The 17279-nt window shown below is 47.4% G+C and overlaps 1 protein-coding gene across 2 annotated transcripts in view; it reads left to right on the forward strand.

The window, feature by feature from the left end:
- The window catches only part of OTOF (otoferlin), a 187287-nt gene that overhangs the window by 9598 nt on the left and 160410 nt on the right, over positions 1-17279 (forward strand). For both annotated transcript variants that reach the window (XM_063123783.1, XM_063123781.1), the window contains exon 2: positions 15939-15997. In XM_063123783.1, the coding sequence (XP_062979853.1) occupies positions 15939-15997 (59 nt within the window). The remainder of the gene's footprint in view (positions 1-15938; positions 15998-17279) is intronic.

Genomic DNA, 17279 nt, shown 5'->3' on the forward strand with positions numbered 1-17279 from the left:
TGCTAATGAATCTTCAAAGCTCCCCCGAAAGTAATGGCTCCTGCCCTTGTCAGAGAGGGGGAAAAGGAGGAGTTGCATTACTCCTCAGCTGTTCACGAGCCTCCAAGGTGGAATCATTCCCCCAAATTCCCTTTACAGCCTTTCTCAAGCTGTTGCCATCCAGAATGTTGGACTACAGCTCCTATCATCCATAGCCAGCATGGACAACTCATCTGGGAGTTGTAGCCCAACACATCTGGTTGGGAAAGACCAGCCCACAGGTTCAGTGAAAACATTTCCGAGGCAAGCCATGTCTCAAAAAGCCGGCTCTCGTAGACACACAACCCAAAGTGGAGCTGTCCTGTGACTGTTCCAGCATATGGCAAGATTGCAGCTCATTATTTTATATGTTTATTTGGTTTGCGTTCTAGCCCAGGGCTTAGAGATGGCCAGGCTATTGCAATCAGCATTTGGTTACAAAACGAAACCAAAACACCCCATCAAATAGTAAAGCAGCACCTGTTAAAATTAAACATCAGCGTTACAATTATTCTTTCCCTGGCTAACCACTGTAATTAAAGCCTTGGGATTGAGCTCTTGGTCATCTCATCCCCGACTAAAGTTGAGCTGCAGAATTGGCACTTGCTCACATTTCAGCGGCAGAAATGTCAGCCCGTGCTCCTGTTGCCTTGTGCTATGTCAGACGGCTCCACTTGCAGACGTTTTGCCTGGAGGCAACATCTTTTATTCAGTTCTGTGTGTGCTCGCACAAGTCGGCCCCTAGCAAGCAGCATTAAAGGAGTGACTCAGGGCTGGCGTCAGGGGTCGGCACGGCCAGGCATGTGTTGGGGGGTGTGTGCTTTCCAGCAAAGGGCCCACTGACTGGATTGCGTTCTGTGTCCAGTTCTGGGCTCCACAATTCAAGAAGGACGCAGACAAGCTGGAGCGTGTTCAGAGGAGGGCAACCAGGATGATCAGGGGTCTGGAAACAAAGCCCTATGAAGAGAGACTGAAAGAACTGGGCAGGTTTAGCCTGGAGAAGAGAAGATTGAGGGGAGACATGAGAGCACTCTTCAAATACTTACAAGGTTGTCCCACAGAGGAGGGCCAGGATCTCTTCTCGATCCTCCCAGAGTGCAGGACACGGAATAACGGGCTCAAGATAAAGGAAGCCAGATTCCAGCTGGACATCAGGAAAAACTTCCTGACTGTTAGAGCAGTGCGACAATGGAATCAGTTACCTAGGGAGGTTGTGGGCTCTCCCACCCTAGAGGCCTTCAAGAGGCAGCTGGACAACCCTCTGTCATGGATGCTGTAGGGTGGATTCCTGCATTGAGCAGGGGGTTGGACTCGATGGCCTTGTGGGCCCCTTCCAACTCTGCTATTCTATGATTCTATGACTGGAGCCCTTGGGTCTGCTCCCCCTCTTCACCATTGCAAACTGCTTTTTCACCCACCCATCCCTCTGGCGCAGCAGCAACAATGGTGGCTTGAAGGAGGATTTGCTGGAAATGCTGGTGCATTTCTCATGAGGCTTTTTCCAATCAAAGGGTTAACCCTGTGGAACTCCCTGCCCAGAAAGGCTCACCAGGCTACATCTTACAATTCTTGGCACCACCTTCAAAAAGGAAGGCTGGTGGTGAAGGTAGACTGACCCTATGGAAAGGAGGACAGGGCTCCTGTATCTTTAACAGTTGCCTAGAAAAGGGAATTTCAGCAGGTGTCATTTGTATGCAGGCAGCACCTGGTGAAATCCCCTCTTCATCACACCAGTTAAAGCTGCAGGAGCCCTGCCCGCTTTTAAATCTGGTCACTCTAGCATAGCTCCTGCAGCTTTAACTGTTGTGATGAAGAGGGAATTTCACCAGGTTCTCCACATTTACAAATGACACCTGCTGAAAACCCCTTTTCTATGCAACTGTTAAAGATACAGGAGTCCTGTCCTCTTTTTCATATGGTCACCCTAGGACATATGGGTGTAAAGGTGAAAATAACCATAAAAGCTGGAGTAATATTACAATGAATCTACAGTTTGTGACAATCTGAATACCACTGTATGCAAACTAACTGCTCCAACCCTCCACAACAGCAGTAATTGGTGATAACACAATTATCTTAGGACTGCAGAGTAAATTAACACCTTGCAGTAGGAGGGAAATCATGTTGCCCTTCAGGCTCAAATGAATAGAATTGAACCGCTTGACAAGTTTGTGATTCAGCAGTTTCAGGCAGACGCTTCCCTTTGAAGCTCCTTTGCTCAGGAGCGGCTGCCTTAAGCTCAGCTACAGAGCTCTGGCAGGGGTTGGAATGTTCTCTTCCGTGCTCCTGACTATGGCCCTTGCCTATGCGGCAGGGTCTTGCTATTTACTGTTTTACTCTGTACAGCACCATGTACATTGATGGTGCTATATAAATAAATAATAATAATAATAATAATAATAATAATAATAATGTCAGGTTTGTGTCCATTTAGTCTTCTGCCTAGGCGTAGGGACTGCCCCGTTTGCCGGGTGTCGAATACAGAAGGGTGTCGCTGGCAAATGGTAAGAACATAAGAACGTAAGACGAGCCCTGATGCTGCATCAGACCTAGGGTCCATCTACCTTTTAATTTTTAATTATTATTATTATTTTTAATTTTCGTGAACCGCCCAGAGAGCTCCGGCTATTGGGTGGTAGAGAAATGTAATAAATAAATAAATAAATAAATAGTCCAGCACTCTGTTCACACAGAGGCCAACCAGCCGTCGACCAGGAACCAACAAAGCAGGATACGGTGCAACAGCACCCTCCCACCCATGTTCCCCAGCAACTGGTGCACACAGGCTCACTGCCTCAAATACTGGAGATGGCACACAACCATCAGGGTTAGTAGCAATTGAGGGCCATTTCCTCCCCCTTTTAAAGCCATCCAAATGGGTGGCCATCACTACATCTTCATAGAATCATAGAATAGCAGAGTTGGAAGGGGCCTACAAGGCCATCGAGTCCAACCCCCTGCTCAATGCAGGAATCCACCCTAAAGCATCCCTGACAGAGGGTTGTCCAGCTGCCTCTGGAATGCCTCTAGTGTGGGAGAGCCCACCACCTCCCTAGGTAACTGATTCCATTGTCTTACTGCTCTAACAGTCAGGAAGTTTTTCCTGATGTCCAGCTGGAATCTGGCTTCCTTTAACTTGAGCCCGTTATTCCGTGTCCTGCACTCTGGGAGGATCAAGAAGAGATCCTGGCCCTCCTCTGTGTGACAACCTTTTAAGTATTTGAAGAGTGCTCTCATGTCTCCCCTCAATCTTCTCTTCTCCAGGCTAAACAGGCCCAGTTCTTTCAGTCTCTATCTTGTGGTAGTGAGTTTCATAACTTAACTATGCGCTGTGTGAAGAAGTCCTTCCTTTTATTTGTCCTGGATCTCCCACCCATCAGCTTCATGGGATGAGCCCACTGGGTTCTAGTATTTTGAGAGAGGGAGAAAAATGTCTCCCTGTCCACATTCTCCACACCATGCATCATTTTGTACATCTCTATCAAGTCTCCCCTTAGTCTCTTTTCCCCCAAGCTGAACGATCCCAGTTGATGTAACCTTCCCTCGTAGGGGAGATGCTCCATCCCCTTCATCATTTGAGTTGCCCTTTTCTGCCCTTTTTCCAGCTCCATAATATCCTTTTTTCAGGTGTGGTGACCAGAACTGTACACAGTATTCTATGTGTGGTCGCACCATAGATTTGTATAAGGGCAGTATGATTGCTCCTACTGGAAGAGGATGAACCCCTGACATTTTGGCTGGCAGCACAATGTGCTCTCAGAAGTGGGGACAGAGCGGGCATCTGGTGAGGAGCTCCTTCAGGTTTAGCCTGGAGACTCTCTGTAAGCAAGGACCCAAGGCCTATGGCAGGGAAATGTCCCTGACCAGGAGATGGTGCATTTGAGTGGTTTTAGCTGGGAATTCTGGGGGATAACAAGTGGTGTTCTATCATTTCCTCTTCTGGCTCTGTCCTGCAGTAAATTATTTGTGGGTACCAGCCTGGCCTTGTTGACTAGTTGTTTTCACTTCGTTGGGTGGGGATTGTCATTTGAGAAATGCCTGGGGCAGATCCTTAAGTTCTGCATCTATATCCAATGAGTCAGAACAGTTGTGGTTATATCATAGAGCTTGGCCGTAGACAACAGATTCCGTGTTCTGTTTTGGGTGGAACCTGGAAGCATGCAAGCAGGTGTAGCTGTCCATAGCTTTCTGATATAAGGTGGAGCTTATATGTCTGTTAATATAGTTGCACAGTCATGTCCAAAAAGTGAACCTTTTGCATGGACTGGTCTAGGCTCAAGTAGATGGCGGAGGGGAAGTTGTTGAAGTCCTGGTGGAACTTGGTCACAGCCCCCTGTCCATCAGTCCAAATAATAAAGTTGTCAACAATGAATCTCAGGTAGAGAAGAAGCTTTTGGGGACATGAATCATAGAATCATAGAATAGCAGAGTTGGAAGGGGCCTACAAGGCCATCGAGTCCAACCCCCTGCTCAATGCAGGAATCCACCCTAAAGCATCCCTGACAGGTGGCTGTCCAGCTGCCTCTTGAAGGCCTCTAGTGTGGGAAAGGCCACAACCTGAGCTGAGAAAGGATCGCTCCAAGTCAGTTGTGGAGATGTGGACATACAGTGGGGCCATTCAAGTACCCGTGGCAATGCCATTGATCTGAAGATATACGTTACCTGGCATTGATATTGCAGTTTCAAATGTCCAAAGCCCTTTGCATACATTATACTGTTGTACTCCTTATGGTCAATATCATCATCGTCGTCGTCGTCATCTCTACATTGCAGGTGTGTTGGGAAGGGGAGAAGGTTATGAGAGGGAGCAGCATGCCTAAGGCCACCAAGTGGCACAATTTGAGCTGTGTAATGTCCTGATTTGCTGCTCACTTTCTGAGCTCTGATGTTACATCCAACTCTTGTGTAAAAGAGAAGTCCGTGCAGCTTCTGCTCCCTCCTCACTTACTGAGGCACCTATAAGGGCATTCTTCCCCAACCTGGTGCCTTCTGGGATTGTCTCATCCTGTAAACGAATCAAGCAGGCCTGGCTGAAAGGACCCAACCTGTTGCCTGATTAAATTTTATTTATGACACTTCTATACACCCCAATTGCCAAAGCTCCTTCTGGAAGGTGCCTTTGTTGTCAGGCCCAGCATCAGTGCACAGCACCCTTGGGCAGAAGCCAGTGCTGTCTGCCATTCACTGGCAGGTAGGATGGCCACTTACGTCTTTTCCAAGAGCCTTGCCAAAAAAGATGGTAAAAGTTGGCACAGATTTGCATAAGCAAGTGTATATGCATAGCTACCAATCTGAATATAATTGCTATGGTTTTAAATAGATTTGCAACACACCTTACCCTCATCGTGGGGATGACTTTGACCGGGTGAAAACCTGTCTGCCTGCTCAGTTTGCTGTGTGGATATTAATAGCTGATGGGCAACTTCAGGGACCTGGGCAGAGTCTACACTACTGCTTTAAAACAGTTTATAACAGTAGTGGCAATGGTTGGGGCCCAGGAAATGCTCCAGATGCAGTTCTCAAACTGTTTTCAAAGCATCATATCCTGCTTGGTATAGATCTGGCCCTGCTGTGCTTCTCCCTTTGTATGGTTCTTTCTGAATCATCATCATCATCATCATCTTACCCGCCTCTCCATTTTGATTGAGGTGAGGAACAATGATAAATATAAAATACATAAAACTGAATTAAGAACATAATACACATTGCTAAAACATTCTATAAACATCCTAAAATTCCCCAGGATAGGCCTGCCAGAAGAGATCAGTCTTGATGGCTTTCTTAAATTCCGGAAGACTGTTAAGTTGACGAATCTCTCCCGGCAAGCCATTCCACAGTCTGGGAGCAGCACAAGAGAAGGTCCTCTGGGTAATAGTTGTCAGCCTTGTTTTTGTTGGCTGGAGTAAATTCTTCCCAGAGGACCTGAGTGTGCGGGGCGGATTGTACGGGAGAAGGCGATGCCGCAGGTAGCCTGGACCCAAACCATGTAGGGCTTTAAGGGTGATAACCAACACTTCATACTTCGCCTGGAAACTTATTGGCAGCCAGTGAAGAGATTTTAAGACTGGTGTAATGTGGTCCCCCCTAGGTGTACCGGTAACCAGCCTGGCTGCCATATTTTGAACTAGTTGAAGTTTCCGGACTAGGCACAAAGGTAGCCCTATGTAGAGCGCGTTGCAGAAGTCGAGCCTTGAAGTTACCAGCGCGTGCACGACTGTCTTTAGGTCTTCCGACTCTAGGAAGAGGCGCAGCTGGCGTATGAGCCGAAGCTGGACTTGGACTTCAAATAGAGTAGGCTGACCATATGAAAAGGAGGACAGGGCTTCTGTATCTTTAACAGTAATGTAGAAAAGGGAATTGCAGCAGATGTCAATTGAAGTGGGTGAAATTCCCTCTTCATTACAACAGTTAAAGCTACACTAGCTATAGTAGAGTGGCCATATACAAAAGAGGGCAGGGCTTCTGCAGCTTTAACTGTGTTGATGAAGAGAGAATTTCACCCGCTTCAATTGACACCTGCTGAAATTCCCTTTTCTACATTACAGTTAAAGATACAGGAGCCCTGTCCTCCTTTTCATATGGTCACCCTAAAATAGAGAGCTGTCCTATGTAAAGTAGGATCCATAACCCCACACTACCCCTAAAGCCTGCCCTGGACTGACCCCCCCCCCCCCGCAACTTTATTCTTGTGCTCAGATCAGTGAGGGGCAATAGCCACCATTTACATTTCACCCACAATGCCCCTGAAATAACTTTGCCCCAGGGCATTGTGGGACATTGAAATGGCGGCCTCTGCCCAGCAGTCAACAGGGAGATGCTGCCACTAGGAAATCCCACCATTGGGTGGGATAGCTAATACCCTAGAAGACAGAAAAAACTTCAACATGATCTTGAGAGGCTGGAGTGCTGGGCTGAAAACAATAGAATGAAATTGAATAGGGATAAATGCCAAGTTCTACACATAGGAAAAGAAACCAAGTGCGCAGTTACAAGATGGGAGACACTTGGCTCAGCAATACTACAAACGAGAAGGATCTTGGAATTGTTGTAGATCGCAAGCTGAATATGAGCCAACAGTGTGATATGGCTGCAAAAAAGGCAAATGCTATTTTGGGCTGCATTAATAGAAGTATAGCTTCCAAATCACGTGAGGTACTGGTTCCTCTCTATTTGGCCCTGGTTAGGCCTCATCTAGAGTATTGCGTCCAGTTCTGGGCTCCACAATTCAAGAAGGACGCAGACAAGCTGGAGCATGTTCAGAGGAGGGCAACCAGGATGATCAGGGGTCTGGAAACAAAGCCCTATGAAGGAAGACTGAAAGAATTGGGCACGTTTAGCCTGGAGAAGAGAAGATTGAGGGGAGACATGAGAGCACTCTTCAAATACTTCAAAGGTTCTCACACAGAGGAGGGCCAGGATCTCTTCTCGATCCTCCCAGAGTGCAGGACACGGAATAACGGGCTCAAGTTAAAGAAAACCAGATTCCAGCTGGACATCAGGAAAAACTTGCTGACTATTAGAGCAGTGCGACAATGGAATCAGTTACCTAGGGAGGTCGTGGGCTCTCCCACACTAGAGGCCTTCAAGAGGCAGCTGGACAACCCTCTGTCAGGGATGCTTTAGGGTGGATTCCTGCATTGAGCAGGGGGTTGGACTCGATGGCCTTGTGGGCCCCTTCCAACTCTGCTATTCTATGATTCTATGATAACACAGGAGCCCCCCCCCCATCAGAAAGCACTTTGCTGAGCACCCCCATGAAACCTGAAACCTGCCTGTGCCAATCTTCCGCTGCACACCTGTCCTTCGCCACATTCTTCCTCTCTTGCTCACGTGTTGTGAGTGGCTCAGCCAGGCCTGACCGTGCCTGCTATCCTTCACTCCCTGGCAGACACATCTATTTATAGTCCCTCTTATTCCTTTCACAGCTTCTCTAGGCTCACTTGCTGTGTCGGTTGCTAGTGCTACACCTGTCTGTGCACTACAAGCAGGCCTAGGAATCCGGGAATGGCTCCCCCAACCCCCCCCCCCAGGGCACGTTCCTTCTCACTCCTTCGAGGTGAAACACTGCAGCTCTTTTCTGACACTCTTGCAAGGACTGCAGGGAAGCAGATGCTCGCCTGCTGGCCCCGAGAGAGGCGCTACGACGCGTGACCCGAGAGAGGAGCAGCGCAAGATCTTTCACCAAGAGAGGATGCAGCTGTACAGGACCCAAAGGTTGCCTGTCAGCATCATCTGCAAGGGGTCCTGGGCCACTGCTGGGTGGAGAAGCAGGATAACAGTTTAGTAAATCCATCAATGAATCGATGAAGGAATATTTCCACTCCAAGCCCCTGCTTGGGATGTTTGCACCGCTGGATGGAACCAGGCTCCCTGGTTCAAAAAAAAAATGAAGTTTGAGGCAGGCTAATTTATGGAGAAGGAGGAAGAAGAATAACAGAGAATACTGAAGATTTTTTTTTTTTTTAAAAAAAGGTATCTCCTGACGTTAACAGTACATAGTTAATGTACAGAATTCACTGCCAGAAGATGTGGTCCAGGTTTGGCTGCCATCGTATGCCTACTCCCCTGGGAGTAAGCTAATTGAAGACAGTGGAATGCATTTCTGAGAAAACATGCCTAGAATTGCATTGTAAGCTTACTTTAAAGGGGTGGGTGGGAAAATTCATGGAGGAGGAGGAGGAGGAGAGATCTCTCTCAATGGATACAAGTCCGGCTGGCTCTATGCTGAGCTCCCTCCAGGTTCAGGGGCCAGGCCTACCTCTGAGTTATCAGTTGCTAGGCAGCCACAGGAGGAGAGGTCCAGTGTAAAGATGAAGATGAACCAGAAGACGGGAGAGTAGAGCTGGGGCCCTGAAGTGGCCTGTCAAAGGTAGAGCAGAAAGCAGACAGGTCCCCTGCCCATCAGGGTGAGGGCTATCGCATTTCTCTTTCAATTATAGTAATGATTTTTTACTTATTTATTTTATTTATTGCGTTTATGGCTTGCTTTTTTCCCCTCTGAGGAACCCAAGGCAGCATACATAATCCTCCTCCTCTCTATCCTCACAACAACAACCCTATGAGGTAGGCTGGGCTGAGAGTCTGTGACTGGCCCAAAGTCACCCAGTGGGCTTCCACAGCTGCATAGGGACTAGAACCTGGATCTCCCAGACTCCCAGTCCAACAATCTAACCACTACACCACTCTGGCTGTCACTGACTCTTATACATTTGCATCTATACAAAATCACCATATTCACATTTATCTATTTTTGTACAAATCTGTCTCCCCGTTTTTTGTTTTTGGTGATGCTAAGCCAGACACAGTCGGAGATTACCTGCCACCCATTGTGAATGACAGCACCCCTGACACTGTTGCTGCCTCTCTGGCATCGCAAGAAGGGGTTTGGGGAAATGGGGCTGGGGGGGGGGGAAGACGGGACTTGGCCATGCACACTACGTGGCAGGGAGTCTGTACAGGCCTGCGGTTGTCTGTTGTGTCCTGAGTGTGAGAAGGGAGGCAGAGAAGATGAGGTGGTGTCTTTCCATGTGAGTACCTTTGGGGGTGGGGGAGTGCTTGCATGCCTCTGCTTGTGGGGAGAGTGATTGACGTCTCTGAGGAACCCAAACAATGTAATGCCAGGGTGTGTGTGTGTGTGTGTGTGTGTGTGTGTGAGAGAGAGAGAGAGAGAGAGAGAGAGAGAGAGAGAGAGAGAGAGAGAGAGGGACGTAAGGACTGGGCAAGCAGAATAAAACTTTTTGCAAGATAACACTTTTTGCTTTCCAGATAAATTAATGACCGGACAGGTTGTGTGACGGATATTATCCTACCCATCTGTTTAAATGAAATAACCACATATTCTTCCTTGGTTTGCCTTCCTCCACTCCCCCCGCATTTCCTCTATTGTCCACGTCATGTCAAGTTGCAGTTTGTAAGCCCTTTGGGGCAGGGAACACCTGTCTCCCTGCATAACGTTGTAAAGCATACATTTTATGTTCTCTGCCTTTGTCCTTCTGGTGAGCTCTATGGCATTGGCCATGCTGGCTGGGGGATGTTGGGAGCTGTAGTCCAACACATCCGTAGTACACCAGGCTGGGCTTTCACAGCACCTGGGGCGTGCGGAATCACAGACAATAATCCCACCCAGCTCAGATAAACTGCAGGTGGCAAATCCCAGTCACTGGAGTTTTTACAGCCTCTGGCTTCCACCACCTGTGGCAACCCATCGTATCGACATAAAGTAGCCTTTGAATTCTTTTAGCTGTGTGGTGTAACATGCCTGAGCAGTGTCTCGGGAGAACTGCAGATGGAGGACAGATTTGTTGATGTTGAAAGACAGCAGAGCTCCGTCTGAGAGGCTGCCCGGCTGCTCCATTCAGTAGCGACAGAGCAAAACAGCAGACCTTCGGAGGCTGCCGAGACCAACGTACCTTTAAATTTATCACCCTCAGTTCCACTCCTATATCCGCTGAGGCTGTTTGGAATTCAATCGGCTCTCCTCAAAAGCATTTGCACTTCCTCCCAAATTATATTTTGTTCATATTTGAGCGCATTGCCTCTAGAATCATAGAATAGCAGATTTGGAAGGGGCCTCTAAGGCCATTGAGTCCAACCCTTTTTCCAACCCTTGCTGCCATTTTCTGAAACTCCCTATAGGAGTCCTATCCCAGCCTGGTCCCCTCCAGAAGGAATCCACCTTATTATTTATTTATTTATTTATTTATTTATTTATTTATATAGTACCATCAGTGTACATGGTGCTGTACAGAGTATAACAATAAAATAGCAAAACCCTGCCGCATAGGCTTACATTCTAATAAAATCATAATAAAACAATAAGAAGGGGAAGAGAATGCACCAAAGAGGCACAGGGTAGAGTAAAACTAACAGTATAAAAGTCTAACGAGGTCTGCCTGGCCCCAACATTGTCATATTTTCAGTACCAGCTGAAGACTGCCCTCTATTCATAGAATCATAGAATCATAGAATAGCATAGTTGGAAGGGACCTATAAGGCCATCGAGTCCAACCCCCCGCTCAATGCAGGAATCCACCTTAAAGCATCCCTGACAGATGGCTGTCCAGCTGCCTCTTGAAGGCCTCGAGTGTGGGAGAGCCCACGACCCTACCTTCAGGCAAGTCATCTGAAGTGTACTAGACTTTGAACACCTCCCCTCCCTGCGTGCACAGGCAAAGACGAAGATGTTGTAGGTGCTGTTATCAAGAAAAGACTCAAGCCAGCTTACAACAGGATCAAAACTACAAAATTTAGAACAGTTGAAAACAATTATCCACTAAAGTATCACCCTCTTCCCTGGTAAAACAACCAAAACACCATCAGTGATGCAATTCTGCTGATGCATTAAAAAGCCCATCATATGCCATTCGGTACCTAGGGAGGTTGTGGGCTCTCCCACACTAGAGGCCTTCAAGAGGCAGCTGGACAACCCTCTGTCAGGGATTCTTTCAGGTGGATTCCTGCATGGAGCAGGGGGTTGGACTCGATGGCCTTGTAGGCCCCTTCCAACTCTGCTATTCTATGATTCTATGAATAGAAGGCAGTCTTCACCTAGTGCTGAAAAGATGACAATGTTGGGGCCAGCCAGACCTCGTTAGAGAGAGCCTTTCACAATTGGGGGGGGCACCACTGAGGAGGACTCTCTTTTGCTGCCATTTTCTGAAACTCCCTATAGGAGTCCTATCCCAGCCTGGTCCCCTCCAGAAGTTTTGAATTACAGCACCAGAATTCCTGAATGCTGGGATTGATGGGAGTTGAAGTCCAAAATATCTGGAGGGCAGAAGCTTGAGGAAGGCTGTTGCAGCATACAGCCATCCATCCCTTGATCATATTGTCACCAGCCAAACTTTATTCCCTACAGCAAGTGGAAAAGGTCCTAACACTGGCCATGTGCTCAAAACCAGCTTGATCCATAGTGAAGCAGCTGGAAAACCAACATGGGAGGTTAAGGCTCACCCCAATCCTCATGTGAACCAGCCCTCCGATGCCTCTAGAAAGAGGCCGTGGGGGGTTGATGGGATTGGGTGTACTTAGTGCTGGAGTATTGAAATTCAATTCTGGAGAAACTCTCAAGGGCTGAATTCCAGTGGGGGGGGGGGGTCAAAAGCAAAAAGTTGGGGGAGGGGGAAAATACCAGCATATTTTAGTTTAAAGCTCTCGCTTCCAGCAGCTTAGACTTTGGGGAGGCATTTCAGCTTTTTAGAATGGGTGGAACAACTGTGCAAAAGCCAGGAAACCACAAAAAGTTTGGCAATTGGGGGAAAGGAAACCGAAATTTGGACCCCGGCAAACCCCCGTGACTGAGTGTGATCACAGCATTCTCTTCTGCTCGAATGATCCCAGCAGTGTGAGAGTAAGAGCTCTCTGCTGAGATCCTTCCACGCAATCCGCAGGACTTCCCACCTCATGGTGACACTCTAGCGATGTGGGAGATTTAAACAAGGAGGAAAGTAATTAGCCACCACAAAGTATTACACTGGGGGATTTCAGAAGTGCCAATGCAAACTTCCGACGGGAATCGCTCTGCAGAGATCTCCGAAAAGCTCAGCACGGGACCGGCTTCTGCCACACTGAATGCAAATCAGAATGGGCGCAAAACAATATTGGGTCTCCTAGTCCCTTCTTGCAAAGACGGAATGCCATACCTGGGTTGGTTAACCATTCCCAAATACAGGAAAGCATTCACCCTAGCAAGATTTAACGTCCTCCCCTCCAAGTTGCTGGAGGGCAGATATAAGAAAATTCCATCCAAAAACAGATACTGCCCATGTAATAACATCGAGGTGGAATCCATTCTGCATGTGCTCTTCCATTGCAATTTTTACCAACAGGCAAGAAAAGACCTATTATGTCCTATTATGCAATGTCTCCCTGGACGATCCCCTGAGTCACTCCTGATTAGTCTACTTCAGGGCTCCAGTAAATCTACCACTGAGCAGGTGGCCAAATTCCTGAATTTGGCCATCCGCACCAGATCGCTTATGGAAGTTGATTGCGATTAAATCCACAGATTAGCAATTTTATTATCTATATATCCCTCCCTTTTTCACTATGCTAGGCCCCAATAACCCAATTCTGTTCCCTTTTCAGAAACCAACAAATAACAATCTAGTATCTTTAGTGATTTTGTAACACTCCTTCTTTTTATCCCTACTCTGTATTGTTTTATATAATGGTGTATCTTCTTGTTTTATATTGGTCTGTTGACTGTAAATAAAGAAATACAATACAATATTGTAACAAGAAAACATACAGCCTGGTATTGCTGGGAGCCGACACGTTCAATCACCGTCAAGGCCTGCCTGCTTCCAAAAGTGGGTTAATTTAGATTTGGTGGTTGAAATGTTAGCATATTAATAACGTTTTCCTGTCTTCACCTCGTTACAAAAGTAGAGATCAAAGAGAAGGGTTGATGATGACAAAAATAAGAAAGTGAATGCAAATGTATATACATGCATATATATGAGCCAGTGTACAGTGTACAGTTACTCTGTACAGCACCATGTACATTGATGGTGCTATAATAATAATAATAATAATAATAATAATAATAATAATAATAATAAGTGTGGTGTAGCAGCTAAGGTGTTGGACTGGGAGTCTGGTGATCCAGGTTCTAGTCCCTACTCGGCCATGGAAACCCACTGGGTGACTTTGGGCCAGTCACATGCGCTCAGCCCAACCTACCTCACAGGGTTGTTGTTGTTGTTGTTGTTGTTGTTGTTGCTGTGAGGATAAAATGGAGAGGAGGAGGATTAGGTACACCACCTTGGGTTCTTTGGAGGAAAAAAGGCAGGGTGTTCAGAGGAGGGCAACCAGGATGATCAGGGGTCTGGAAACAAAGCCCTATGAAGAGAGACTGAAAGAACTGGGCCTGTTTAGCCTGGAGAAGAGAAGATGGAGGGGAGACATGAGAGCACTCTTCAAATACTTGAAAGGTTTTGTCACACAGAGGAGGGCCAGGATCTCTTCTCGATTCTCCCAGAGGGCAGGACACGGAATAACGGGCTCAAGTTACAGGAAGCCAGATTCCAGCTGGACATCAGGAAAAACTTCCTGACTGTTAGAGCAGTATGACAATGGAACCAGTTACCAAGGGAGGTTGTGGGCTCTCCCACACTAGAGGCCTTCAAGAGGCAGCTGGACAACCCTCTGTCAGGGATGCTTTAGGGTGGATTCCTGCATTGAGCAGGGGGTTGGACTCGATGGCCTTGTAGGCCCCTTCCAACTCTGCTATTCTATGATTCTATATGATTCTATGAAATAAATAAAAATAAAATAAATATTCCAGCATTAACAGCGTCTCTGACGGTTTTAATCCATCCACCAGCCTTGCATGATCCCCTAGTCCCCACTTGCAACCTTTGAAGCTTTGATGTATTTCTAGCAAATGAGATGTAGGTAAAGGGTTCCTCTGTGTCTGGGGTGGGAGGGGGAATCATTCTGCACAATCTCCCCATATGGATGGATGAAATCTTCAATAAATATCTTCTGTGTCTGCAGCTTAGACAGGGAGGGGCTGGCATCTTTACTACTGGTTCAAAATAAGCAAAGGGTAGCCACTCTGAGAAAAAAGAAATCCAAGATCCACAGTTGGGCAGAACCTTTATTAGGAACAGCCAAAATTCCTCAAACCTGTGCAAGCTTTTTGAGTTCCGACTGGATAGAGAGCCAGGGTGGTGTAGTGGCTACGGTGTTGGACTGGGAGGCAGGAGATCTGGGTTCTAATCCCCCCCCCCTCAGCCATGGAAGCTCACTGGGTGGCTTTGGACCAGTCACAGACCCTCAGCCCAATCTACCTCACAGGGTTGTTGTTGTGAGGATAAAATGGAGAGGAGGAGGATTATGTACGCCGCCTTGGGTTCCTTGGAGGAAAAAAGGCAGGCTATAAATATAGTAATAAAATAAATAAATGAAATAAATTGCTCCTTTAGAGTTCTGACTGAAACTTAGAGTGGATTGACCTGCCCCACTGACCTCAGAGGCACCAACTGGTGCCTCTTAATATTAGCTGCAGGGTTTCTCCGTGCTGGTTGACAGTTCTGTGTGTCCCAGAATCTTGCATTTCCTTCCATCCAAGACTATTGGCCTGACAACGGCTTGCTCCACGGTGCAGGTGAAATGTGACGCGGTCACAAGGTCCGGAAACTGGAGCTAGTGCAGAATGCTGCAGCTTGGCTGTTGCCTGGAGCTGCCCCTTTCCAGCATGGAACTCCTCTGCTGAGGGAGCTGCACTGGCTGCCTATTCGCTACCGGGCCAGGTTGAAGGTTCTGGTACTTGCGTACAAAGCCCTAAACAACTTGGGACCAGGATACCTGAGAGAGCTCTGCCTTCTCCCTTACCAACCTGCCCGGTCACTGAGGTCATCCGAGGGCCTGCTCCTGGTGGTTCCACCTGGATCCATCCTCCGATTGGAGTCCACCAGGGGAAGAGCCTTCAGCGTGGTGGCCCCCCTCCTGTGGAACTCCCTGCCTCTGGAGGTCAGGCAGGCGCCAACCTTGTACTCCTTTCGGCGCCTCCTGAAAACATCTTTATTCCAAGAAGCCTTTCTTTAACATGCAGCCTTGCATTACTGTTATTGCTTCTTTTAAATTTTGTTTTAAACTGTTTTATTCTGTTTTTATTTTCATTTTACCTTGTACAGTGCTCCAAAATTTTTCAATGGGGAGCGGTATATAAATATTCTAAATAATAATAATAATAATAATAATAATAATAATAATAATGATAATAATAAGGCAACCCCCACTGATTCTCTCAGACGCCATCCTCAGACGGCCTTCCAAGGTCCACTGTGCCGTGAAAGAGCTCCATTTTGCAACCTAGAGTATTCTGTATGTAGGTGGGATATCAACGGAATAAATTAAAACGAAACAAAACAAAACAAAATGTCTTTCACTTCTTCTCTTTTTGGCTTCTGCAGGCCTCTCCTTCTACACCCGAGTCCTCGAGAACTGTGAGGATGAAGCTCCGTTTGACGAGGTAAAGGGCCCTTTTCTTCTTGCTTTATTCTGACTGCCCTCAGAGGTTGCCTCAGGGGGCAACAAAACGGGGCAATATTCTGCTCCGGTTGCCCCTCTTTGCCATAATGGAGGCATCTCAAGCAAAGGAGCAAGGATTCGCCAGGATCCCCCCAACGCAGAGTGTTTGCAGCTGACGTCGGACAGGGGGAGATCCTGCACCAGTGTTCTGCCGGACCCCTCCCGGCACCCTGACTTAAGCAAAGCCTGCTGGAAAGATTGGAACAGCGAAAATAAAACTCTGTTTAGTTCATCTCATTAATTACATTTCTCTACCGCCGCATAGGCAAAACTCTCTGGGCAGTTCATAAAAATTAAATTAACTTGGGAGTGAGATTTGCACCACTGTTCTGGAAATACATGTGACAGTTTCAATGGGCAACTTCATAGAATCATAGAATCATAGAATAGCAGAGTTGGAAGGGGCCTACAAGGCCATCGAGTCCAACCCCCTGCTCAATGCAGGAATCCACCCTAAAGCATCCCTGACAGAGGGTTGTCCAGCTGCCTCTTGAAGGCCTCTAGTGTGGGAGAGCCCACAACCTCCCTAGGTAACGGATTCCATTGTCGTACTGCTCTAACAGGCAGGAAGTTTTTCCTGATGTCCAGCCACAATCCGGCTTCCTTTAACTTGAGCCTGTTATTCCATCATTTAAATCATTGAGTGAAATCATCAACCTTTTTTTTACTTCCTGATTTAAATTGCCTTGCTTCAAATCAATCCACACCCTGAGCTGTGGTGACATGTGGGTGACCAGGGAAAGCCCTGCTCCGTGCTTGTTGCAAGGACATTTCTCTTTGGAACGATTCCTTCACATATCCTAGGCTCATGCGCTGGCATCCGAAAGAGATCCTGGTGTGGATCCTACAGCAACGCCACCTCCTCCCCTGCCTCTGAAGTTGCCCTGAATTCCTCAGTTGCTGTTCTCAAAGCTTCGCTCCCTAACTCTTCAACTGCAAAGCTGCCTCCCTTCCTTGGCTGTTACATAAACCGCCGGTGCTGCAAACCTTACATAACGGCCGCTCTCCCATCCCTGCTTGCCGCTAAAAGGCTCAGAAGGCAGGAGCTGGTGGGCTTCCCCTGGGCTCCTTTCTCGACTCTTTCTTCTCCCCACCCCCACCCTGCCCCCAACACTTTGCAGCAAGTTTCTTCCGTTGTCCACGTGCCTGCAGCCTTCAGAGCCGCCCTGCGGTACTTGGAGGAGCAAATGTTTGAGGAGGAGACTTGGCTTCGGATGTTGTTA

Source organism: Elgaria multicarinata, chromosome 4 (assembly GCF_023053635.1).
Source record: "Elgaria multicarinata webbii isolate HBS135686 ecotype San Diego chromosome 4, rElgMul1.1.pri, whole genome shotgun sequence".
Classification (NCBI taxonomy): Eukaryota; Metazoa; Chordata; class Lepidosauria; order Squamata; family Anguidae; genus Elgaria; species Elgaria multicarinata.